This window comes from Impatiens glandulifera, chromosome 6 (assembly GCF_907164915.1).
Source record: "Impatiens glandulifera chromosome 6, dImpGla2.1, whole genome shotgun sequence".
Classification (NCBI taxonomy): domain Eukaryota; kingdom Viridiplantae; phylum Streptophyta; class Magnoliopsida; order Ericales; family Balsaminaceae; genus Impatiens; species Impatiens glandulifera.
In genome coordinates, this window is record NC_061867.1 from 54,948,012 (window position 1) to 54,959,521 (window position 11,510).

At 28.0% G+C, this 11,510-nt stretch overlaps 2 protein-coding genes across 2 annotated transcripts; both read left to right on the plus strand.

Moving 5' to 3' along the window:
* The first annotated feature begins 1,595 nt into the window (after positions 1–1,595).
* On the plus strand, positions 1,596–4,205 carry LOC124941152 (mavicyanin-like). Its single transcript, XM_047481425.1, has 2 exons — positions 1,596–1,764; positions 3,718–4,205. Exons 1-2 carry the CDS (start codon positions 1,602–1,604, stop codon positions 4,083–4,085), a joined length of 531 nt encoding a protein of 176 aa, XP_047337381.1. The 5' UTR covers positions 1,596–1,601; the 3' UTR covers positions 4,086–4,205.
* A 1,341-nt stretch (positions 4,206–5,546) lies between these two features.
* LOC124942199 (protein mago nashi homolog 2) lies at positions 5,547–7,758 on the plus strand. Its single transcript, XM_047482657.1, has 3 exons — positions 5,547–5,814; positions 5,901–6,077; positions 7,539–7,758. Exons 1-3 carry the CDS (start codon positions 5,599–5,601, stop codon positions 7,596–7,598), a joined length of 453 nt encoding a protein of 150 aa, XP_047338613.1. The 5' UTR covers positions 5,547–5,598; the 3' UTR covers positions 7,599–7,758.
* Positions 7,759–11,510: the final 3,752 nt, after the last annotated feature.

The window sequence follows — 11,510 nt, forward strand, 5'->3', positions numbered from 1 at the left end:
TTAAGACATGTATATAACTTTAATATTAAAGAGTCCCAAACTGTGAGATTGAAATGAAATTGTTCTAAAATCTCAATTGATCATGTTAAGGAATCATAATTTCACAATGTTTTATTATTTTAAAATAAAAATAATAATTTTCTTTCTTTTTCATTGATCTATATATGTTATCACAAATATTACATATAAAGTGAAAAAACTCATATCTATACCACCTAATAAACAAGTTCTGACCAAATAATTTATCACAAATTAATCCTAACAAAAACATTTAGAACTCAAAAAAAAAAGAAGATGCACATAGGACCTGACCAAATTAAGATGGGGATTATGCGGACAATTAAATAACTAATTTATAAACAAACAAACAATCATGCATGCATGATGATGGCTATTTATTAGCTGTCAAAATATATATGTATGTATTTGGTGCGATCCACATCTAATTTTTCTCTAATATAATTATTATTATTATTTTATTTTTAAAGGGAGAGGCAAAGAAGTGTTTGGTGCAATATATATATATTAAGACGTTATCTGGTGAAGGTGATATGAAACTGTAAATGGCGTAATTCTTAAACATTATGAGAATTAAATAGGAACCTTCATATATATAATTTTTTTTTAAAAAAAAATTATCAAAAAAATTGAAACATTATAATCATAACCTTACATTCTTAGACTGATAAACTAAACTAGAATATTGAAGCTTCATATTTTATTTTCTATATTAAGAGAATTACAAAAATTACATCAATCAAATTAATCATTACATGTTTCAAATAATCAATAATAATTTTTAGATACAATGCAATCACAAATTTTGCACAAATTAATAAAAATAATTATATTTCAAAGGTTTATATCATATTTTTAAAAAAATATAATAATTTATGATTAATTTATATTTTATATAATATATATATACTCTAATAATTATATTAATAATGTTATGTCTTTAATAATGTTTGAGACATCTCCGGTAAACTAAGACAAAAATCAACCAAAAAAACAATTCAGTTCAAAAAACAGTGGAATAATATTAATATAAATATTAAGACACTATTTATTTCAAAATTATATTAACAAATTATTATTACTATTACATTAAAATATCTGAAACCCCTACTTTTATATAAAAAAAATTAAAATAATTGTTAGTATTTATTTTATGAAAGTAGGTACAAATAATTTATTAGAATAATTCTAGTAACAAGATAATCGGATTAATTCCATTTAAAATATCATAAGTTAGAAAAAAAATTAGGGGCATAGTGTTTTTTTTACGGGAAGAAGGTGACATAAGTCTTAATTTTCTAATTTTTTTAATTAAATTTATTATTTGTTAATTTAATTCTAAAAAAAAAAAAGACAAACTCACATTTATATACAAGTTTTATTTATAATTTTTAGTTTTAACTTTTTTTAAATTCAACCCAATCTCTAATTTCTGAATTCATTTATGACGTGACTATGTTAAACTATCATTGACTCCTAGCTTTCAATATATTAAATAAAAATTAAGATTGAACCTATGTCTATCTATATATAACAAACATGGCCACCACGCATTCTTGTGAGCCTTAGACATTTGAAGAGAGATGGCAGCAATGGGAGCTATTTTGATTGCGTTTATGCTAGCAGCGTTACCAGCGGCGTTTGCGATTCAGCATATCGTCGGCGGTAGTGATCAATTATGGGTTCAAGGGGTCGATTACGACAAATGGGCTCAAGGCGAAAAATTCACCGTCGGTGATACATTACGTAAGTTCATTCATTTGTTCGTTCATTTAATCTAATTACCTTTACTAATTAAGAAAAAAAGTTATTTAATTGCTAACAATGTTATATTTTAAATATAAAAACAACTTTACCATTTGAATTATCTTAATGGATTCATGCTCGAAATTTTTGACCATGAAAATTTTATAAAAAAAAAGTTTATATCTTCCCTTATATAAGCTTGTTGGTTTTTATGAGAAATTATTAGCTTTTCATTTGGTTTTGTTTATTTTTCTTGATTTTGACTCATTTATGTGAAAACAATTGTGTGTAAACTTGTGTCTAACACATATTACATAACTTATTTTTGATTAATTATTTGGTTTTGTCATTATTTTTGTGACTTTCATGGATGGTGGTAATGAGTAGGATAGAGCCTCATTACAAAAAATTAATAAATTATGGACAAACATAATATAATAATTCAACTTCAACCACTATATGTTGTTACAAGTCTCAATCAAACATGTTTGCTCCAACTATATATATTATGATTTTGATATATATTTGTCCTCTTAATTTGTTATTATATTCAATAATTTCGCTCTATATCATAATTCGATATTTCGATCCTAATTGAATGAGATTATTCATCGTTTTAAATACGGTATATTAAATCCAATAGGATAGTTTAAGTGAAAAAAATTGGTTTTTAAAAAGATTAAATATTACGAGTTCATTCTCTTTTATAACTCATTAAGTTTAAGTGAAAATTACAACTTTAGAAGTCTAACTTCTTAAATTAAAAAATAAAACAATATAATATAATATTTTTTTATTACATTTTAAATACAAAAACAAATTATTACATTTTAAGTTTTTGTTACTTAATATTTTTTTATGTATTTGATGGTTATAAGTAGTTAATAAAAAATTATTTTCTATGTTTGAACTTTGACTTTTTTTTTTTCTTATTAATATTTATTTTAGTGTCTATCTTAATTTTATTCTCTCTATTTGTAGTGTTTTACCTTTGTATAATTATTTTATGTGAAAATTTACTGAAAGCAATGGTTAGGAGTCAGATCAGTTTCATACATTAAAAATAAATATTTATTATGATAAATTTTGTTACTATTTTGTTATATTTATTGTGTATTGGCATATGATATTTGTGATCTTAAAAAATGTGATTTAATAAACAAAACAAATAAAAAACAAAAAAGTAGTTTAAAAAAAACTTAACAATTAATGTCCATTTGTACTCAACATTATTTTTATCCCCATATTTTACTACGGTTTCAAATAAATGTTGGAATAAAAAAAGTATAATTTTTTAATAAAAAGAAGTTGAGTTGTTATTTGATGCCTAAATTTGGAGCGTTTTTATTAAGAGAGACTTTAATTTTGAAATGTGTTATATAAGATTCGAACTAAAATTTTAGTTATTTGCGGCTGGTAGTATTTTTTTCCTAACTAATTTATCAAATTTGTAAAAATAAAATGATAATTCTCTTTTTTCGATTTTTTCTAACTATTTTTACATATTACACAATTTTTTAAGACATTCATATTGTATTTAAATTAAGAAGATATGTACGTTGAAAAATACTTAATTTAAAACACGAATATATTTAAATTAGTAGATAGTACATAATTATGATAAACACCAAATCTATCTCTTTACCAATTTTTTCAAAGAATCACATTTTTTTAGTCACTCAATCTTTCTTTGACAAACTAAAATGTGTAGATTTCAAAAAAAATATTCAATTTATAAAACATGTCTAAAATGTATGTAAATATCATTATATTACAAACAAATATCATTATATTTGTACACGTAACAAATTTATTAAAATAAAATAATACATTCTAATAACCATACATAGGTGTATGGTTTAAGAAAAGTCTCAAATAATTAAAATTATGATACATCGTCAAATTTGAACTTCAACCACCCAAATTTGACAATCAAATATCCATATTTTGCAGTCTTTACATACTCAAGCCTACATAGTGTATACCAAGTAACCGAAACCAACTACGGCAGTTGCAACACCGACAGCCCTATTAAAAGAAACTCCGGCGGCTCAACCACCGTGACCCTCCCCACTCCGGGCACATACTACTTTATTTGTGCTACCGGTGGCCATTGTGCCAGTGGCATGAAAGTTGCGGTGACGGTACCCGGAGCTTCCGGCACATCACCACCATCTTCCGGCGGCAGCCCTCCAAATACGCCGCCTTCTAGTACAACATCCTCTCCGCCACCGCCAAGTGGTTCAACCGGATACTTTAGGACTGTGAATTGTTTGGTTGTTATGTTTTCTTTGTTTGTAGCCAAGGTTATGTGGTTTTAGAGCTAGGCAAGAGGCAGTGCTAAAATGTATGTTTTATTATTATTGTACTTGTTATTTTTCTTTAATTTGTATTTGAACATGGATGATGAATGCTGATTAATATTTTGGTTATCTTAATAAAGTTGTTTTTTTGTGCAAATATAGTTTGTTAAAACTAGGAACTATTTGATCCTTTGTTTGGTTGATTCTTTTACTGTTCCCAAAAATTAGAAGACGGAAAATTGAGGTGAAAATCACGCAATTATGTCTTTCAAGTTTTAGGTTCCAATAAATCAGATCCGAGTTCAATATACTTAATTATGTATATATTTACAAATTTACTAACATTTGTTCGATGAAACTTAGTTCCACTCCAAATAAATGTGTTTTCTAATTTTATTTTATATTGTTTCGATTAGTAAATTAAGTTATTTATGGTTGAAAACTTGAAATGATATATGTGGTGAAAGAATAATTATATAAATAATAATAATAATAATAATAATAATAATTATCAATTTGTTAAAACATAGTTTGCAATTATTACTATTTTTCTTTATCAAAGAAAGATTTAAAAATGTAAAAAATGACAAATATGGATAGAAAGCAATAGTATTTTTTTTAATTAGAAAAGGATAACAAGTGAAAACAATTAGTTTAAGCATAACCATCAAGAATGATAAAGATAAAAAAAATCACTTAGGCAAACATAATAAACTAACCCTATGTTTTCCAACAAAACAATTAGGTCATAGTTGATTCCACAAGCATCCTAATAGAACATTACATTAGGCACCTTATCCATTTTCTTTTTCATAATAAGAAGTTACATAACTTTATAATCATGACTTTCATCAAAGTGTATTGCTATTAAGAATCACAAATATAGACCTTGTCACATTGCATTAAAGAAAAACAGTTAATAAGAACCATATGTCTACCCTTAGAAACGATAGACCATTTCCTTTGATACGTGGTCGTTAGTCCGACCACAAACCCCAAAATACTAGATTACATGTTTCTCATCTTATTCGAAAGATGAAGGAGATGTTTTACTTATAATCATGGTCGTGTATGAGAATTAAGACCTAATTCAAATAAAATTTTTTTGACAAAATTAAAAAAAAAATCCCAATATAAACTTTAACAAAAATAAAATATATACATAAATTAAATATATAATATATATTATATCAATAATTGAGAGAAAATATATAAATTGATTCATAATATATATTTATGAATTAATTAAATAATTAATAATGCTATATAAGAAAATTTTGACATGAAAATTTGAATAATTTAGATTAAATATAATTAAATTCTAAATTTATAAAAAAAAAAAATGTTTTGATGGGTAAATTAAATTATTTATGGTTGAAATATATAGCATCTTAACCATGATTTGGTCTTTGGGAAAAGAGCCGGGTCGGGTCGGGTCGAGCCAACTTCATTGCCGCTCTCTTTTGTGTTGAACTTCATCTTCATCATCTGAAATCGCGCAGTTCTTACTATTGAAGAGAGAGAAACAACAATGGCAGGAGAAGATTCTGAAGAATTTTACCTTCGTTACTACGTTGGACACAAAGGAAAGTTCGGTCACGAGTTTTTGGAATTCGAATTCAGACCCGATGGTAAGCTCCGTTATGCAAACAACTCCAACTACAAGAACGACACCATGATCCGTAAAGAAGTCTTTCTTACTCCCTCCGTCCTCCGTGAATGCCGTCGCATTGTCACCGATAGCGAGGTATATACTCTCTGTTCCTTCTCCCACTCGTTTATCACTTTCTAGGGTTTCGTTTTTGATTTGAGTTTCTTTTTCAATTTGTATAGCTTATGAAGGAAGATGATAATAACTGGCCAGAACCTGACCGTGTTGGGCGTCAAGAGCTTGAGATTGTTATGGGGAATGAACATATTTCCTTCACTACTTCAAAGATTGGATCTTTAGTCGATGTTCAGAGTAGCAAAGATCCTGAAGGACTTCGTATCTTTTACTATCTTGTTCAGGTTAGTTCTTTCATTGACAGTAAATGATTTAGGTCTTGCACTTTGATGAGAACAGATACCCTTTAGTTGTCTTTTGGGGATTTGCAGTGAGCAAAATGGGGTGCAATTGAAAACTATTTTATTGTTGTTGCATATCTTAGTGAAAACAAAATGGCATTCTTACCCATGATAGGTAGGTCAGAAACCATATGAGACAGGTGAAGAAGACTGCGGGAAAACACATGAGCTAGGGTGTCGAGGATAAATGCTTTGATAACTACCTTAAGATGAACCAGCTATTAGATTCTAGTTGTTTATTGTTAGGGGCATGACAGGAGTTTTCTACATTGGGTTTTATATAGGAAAGGGGATCATTATTCATCACTTATGAAATGAATGATGTATTCTGTTGGTCACATCTTGTGTATATATTCTATATTCTACTGTTTACACATACTTCAAAATTTATTGAACCAGTAGGTTTTAAGGTTGAATTGAAGCCACTCATACATCTAAATTTTCGTTGTTAGGTGATTTTATTGAGGGTGTAGTTGTGGACAGTCAACTTATTTTGTTTTTTTTGTTGAGTTAACATGGTTATTTTCAAACTATGAAGTTCATCCTTGTACAATAATCATGAACTAAGTGAATCTTGGGCCTTGTTTGATGAGAAACCCCTTATCCCTTCATCAATCATTTCATCAGTCAAATCATTTAATCAACCAAAATACCAAATTTTAGTCATTTAACTCAAATAGCCCTAAATATTCAACTTTTCCATCAAGCAAGATTTCCACCCAAAAAATTGGTTTATTTCAAAAGAAAATCCTTCATCAAACAAGCTCTTGTGATTATGCTGGTAGTTGATGATGTTTATGCCAATGTTGTTAGCTTGATTATTGGATATAATTGAGCCCATTTGGAAACTATGTTTTTTTTATAGAAAATTTAAAGTTGTATCTCAGTCCCAGCAAGAAATTGCTAACTTTGTAGTTGGAACTGCAACTATGTTCTTTCTTTTAGATATTTTGAAGTGGTATATCAATCACAACGCAAAATTGCTAAATTTGTAGTTATACTGTAACTATGTTTTTTAAGATAATTTGAAGTTGTATCTCAATCCCAATGAGAAATTGCTACATTTGTAGTTGTATTGAGATTTTTTTCGTTTAGTAAAAGTTGTAATGTTACTAGTGACGAAAATAAACTACAAATACTCCCGATCAAACCAAATCACTGAGTCACTACAACCCAAGGCCAAAAGGTCACAATGAAGATATGTAAAATAGTCTATTAGTCCCACTCTTATAACGAGTCTACATTTACTATGATTTTCCTTTGCGGGGACTTCACACAATTGTAGTTGATGTAGAATCGCTTCATTTACTACTTGTTGTTTGTCTTTATGAAAGTTGATTTGTAATTCAAAGGTTTATCATCTCTCTTTTACAAGTGATAATATATTGACCATGATTTTTGCAGGACTTGAAATGTTTTGTATTCTCACTCATATCTCTTCACTTCAAGATCAAACCTATTTGAGAAGGAGAATGGTGATCAACAGTTTTCTTCATCTAAGATTTGAGGGAGAGATGTTCATTTAACTGAACTTACTGATCAAATTATTAGTTTTTGTGTGTTTGAATTTCTCAATTGTTGAGAATTCTGTTTATGTGCCAAACCGACCTTATGGTGTGGCTATTATCCTTCACGTCTTTCTTTTCTGTTACCTTGTACGAATTACGATACATACAAGACAGCGACAAAAGGGTAATGAAACAAGACTGAGATTCATTTTTTTACTTCTTAACTAATTTTCCAGGAAACTAGCTACATCAACCCATTTTCATAACCCTCAAAAATCTAAAATAAGTCTTAGAGTTCAATTCTTTTGTCATCTGATCTATTTAGGTATTTTATATTTCAGTAGTGATGTAGTGTTTTTAATGAAAATAGAATGTGAAATCTGATAGTAATATGCAAGTTAGGGTTGACAATTCAGGTCGAGGTTGTTTTTAGTTTTCTTGCATAGAGTTCTATTCTAAAAGGATATTATAGTTTTGGTTCTACTCTAAAAAGAGATCATAGTTCTTGATGACTCTTATAGATAGGGGTTAGCGGGTTGATGGTATGTTTATTTCTTATAACATGTTTATTTATTTCTTATAACATGTTTAGTAATTCGGTCATAATCACTATTTTAGTAAAATGACTTCAATACAAAAAAATAATGAAGTTTAATTATAAATCTGCTAAGAAAATGACTTCAATACAAAAAAATAATGAAGTTAAATTATAAACCTGTTAAGAAAAAATCCTTATAAATATTGAAATGATGACTAAGAAAAAACAAACACAAAATTTTACAAAAGAAAATTGTAACCGGGTTGACGAGTCTACTTTGAACAATTTCAGGTTAATCTGATTTTGACATGTTTATTAATTAGGTTAAATTGTCCGACCTGATTTTTTTTTGTTCGGTTCAAGTAATGTTTTCGTGTTAGGTAAAAAATTGTTGACCCTATTGTTATTCAATTTTTGTTTTATTGACTTATCCAAAGTGTGTTAGGAAAATTGTGTTATTAGATAAAAAAATATTCAAAATTGTATTATTTTTTATAAGAAAGTGAAAAGTAATTAATTTAATTAATAAAAATAGTGAAAAAGATATTAAATTATTTAAATAATTCTCACATAACTAAGGCCCAAAATGTTGTAACAAATTGTACCAATTAATTCAAGATCTTTGTGTTATTCGGTGGGTAGGTTTGAATACACTTTAAAATTTAATAACTAGAAAATTTATAATAATAGGGACATTGATAACTAGATATGTCACAATCACCACAATTATAAAAAAAAATAGTACATGCATTGATATAAAGATGATATGTTGGGGTCAAGACACTATTATTAACCCATCCTAACCACATCACTTGGTCGGGCAAAACATTATTATTTAATGTGTAAGAAATAAATATTATTATTATTATTTTTGTAATAAAGTCACACACGACTTGACTAATTGAATATCAGTGTTACCTATAAAGGGAAACACATTTTGGATAGAAAGTCTCTTTTTTCATACATGTGGTTTGAGGGGACAGTATCTAATACTCACCTTTTTTTTATAGACTTTTATCAAAAGAAAAAAGAAAGGAAATGTCAAATTATTCAATGAATTTGCATGTGAAATTCAAAATTGTATACTTTATTAGATTGTTGATCTTAATTAAAGGTCTTTAAAGAACCCTTTATTTTAAAGTAAGTATTCTTTAGAAATACCAATGTTAAAAGAAAAAATAAGAAGGTTTAGTGTGAATCTTAATTATTGTATAATGAATCTTATGAAGTAAAATAAATAGTGGGTTATTTGATTTATGCAAAACTTGATTCTTAATACTATTGTTTTCTTTTTACATTGTAATGTCAATTTGACATTTACTCTCATTTTCTATTTATAAGGAAGCTAGAGTGCATAATTAGGTAACAAAAAACAATGTTTTTTGCGGTGGTTCTTCTGAGATATGACAATGTGGAGGATCGGGAATGTGGAGGATCGGGAATGCGTTTACTATCCCATCTCATTCTACTTTGGAGATTTTTTTACTACCATTATCGCCTCGTTCAGTTTCAAGGAATCCGCCACGCACTTTTTAACCATATTCTTTAAAAATATCATTTGATAAAATTATATTAACGGATTTTTTAATATTATATATTGTAATATATTAAAAATTTATACTATTATAAAGAAATAATCTTTAAACTTTTATAAAATATAAAGAATAAATAAATATATTACTGATATTATATATTTAATTGTATTTATTAGTGTTCGAGGCAGAATTGAGGTAAGATTGGGACGAAGACAAATATCATCACGCTACATCCCATCCTTGATCACTACCGATCAAATCGGGGAAAACCGTCCTAACTGGACAATTCAGATCGAAAATCGTTAGGTGAATTATAATTGTCGTTCCCAGTTCTTATTTCTCTCCATTTATGTTTTTCTTCCTTCTCTTTTTTTTTTCAATTTTTATTCTTTTACATAAAAATTAGTGAATTTTCAAATTTTGTAGGATACAACATTCAACAAATTGATCATTTTAGCACCATTACTAGTTGAATGAGTGATGGAATATCTCACAATAATCTATAGTTTTCTAAATTTATATACATTTATTATGTGTTTTCTATTCTTTATAATGTAAGAGTGACAATTCAAAACTAATAAAAATAAGCATACTTTAACTTTTCAATGGGGTTATTGAACAAATAAAAAGTTGAGTAGGCTATTATAGTACTCTTTTATATATGTTGAATGGACATTTTAAATCTTTATTCCTTTTTAAAAGGCATGTTTGGAATCATATAACTTTATTCTCTTACAAAGCTAATGGTCATGCCAGACTATATAGATCATTTTGCCCACAATGAAATGGTTTAATTTAACTCACAAGTTATGATCATGATTACTACATTGCACGCCCCCACCTTAAGTCTCTCATTATTACCTGAGGGTTGATTGAAGTTTTGGTTAATTATAGTTATAATTTTCAACACATAAATTAGTTGATTTGTAAATTGATTCATTTGTTTATTTGAATATAAGAGTTAATAAAACGATTGGAATCAATTTGAAACCAATTTACATATTAATTAAAGTGTTCTAAATGTGAATCGCATCTATCAAAATAGTTCTAATGAAAAGAGTGATTCTTAAAATATTAAAGGTCTTGAGTTCGATTCACACTTATAAGGACTTAAGTTGAAGTGAAAATTATTACGACGAGTTATGCATCATAATTGAATGAAACTAATAGAAATCACATGCCATATGCATAATCATTTTATGATAAATCAATTTATTTATTTTTGTTAATCACTTGAACTAGGGGTTATGTTTTTATTTTTATCTAAATTAGGCCCGTTGGGTTGACCCGCCCCACCAAATAATTTAAACGGGTTGAGTTGAAATATTAGCAACTCATTTGGAAGTGGGCCTACACGGACCAGTCAGTTCGGATCGCAGGCCTAGGCGGGTCGAGCTTGGTTGGCCCGTGCGTTGGCAAAAAAAATATAATCTGATTTATAGCCTTATAGGCATATGCCGCATAACCCTAGTTTTTTTCTCTCCCAAGCAGCATTGCACCAGTCAATACTCAATACTTCGCCCATCGGCCACCGACTACTTATTTGTTTCGTTTTTCTTTTCTTCGTTCTCGCCTTCAAGGGTTCGTGGATTCAAACTTGCTTCCAAACTGCAGTAGTCAATACTCAATACTTCGTCCATTAGTCGCAGACTACTTATTTGTTCCTCCTCCCTTCTCTTCGTTCTCGCCTTCAAAGGTTCGTAGATTTAAACTTGGTTCCAATTTTAAAAGTTTTACACTAAAAGTTTGAAACTTAATATTCTGTTAGATAACAAATTTATTTTTGAAATGGACT

Bases quoted from the DNA above. Each gene is read 5' to 3' on its own strand.
- LOC124941152 (XM_047481425.1), top strand. From the start codon at position 1,602: ATGGCAGCAATGGGAGCTATTTTGATTGCGTTTATGCTAGCAGCGTTA. The intron at 1,765-3,717 runs GTAAGTTCATTC...CATATTTTGCAG, and splicing joins CACCGTCGGTGATACATTAC to TCTTTACATACTCAAGCCTA.
- LOC124942199 (XM_047482657.1), top strand. From the start codon at position 5,599: ATGGCAGGAGAAGATTCTGAAGAATTTTACCTTCGTTACTACGTTGGA. The intron at 5,815-5,900 runs GTATATACTCTC...CAATTTGTATAG, and splicing joins GCATTGTCACCGATAGCGAG to CTTATGAAGGAAGATGATAA. The intron at 6,078-7,538 runs GTTAGTTCTTTC...TGATTTTTGCAG, and splicing joins TCTTTTACTATCTTGTTCAG to GACTTGAAATGTTTTGTATT.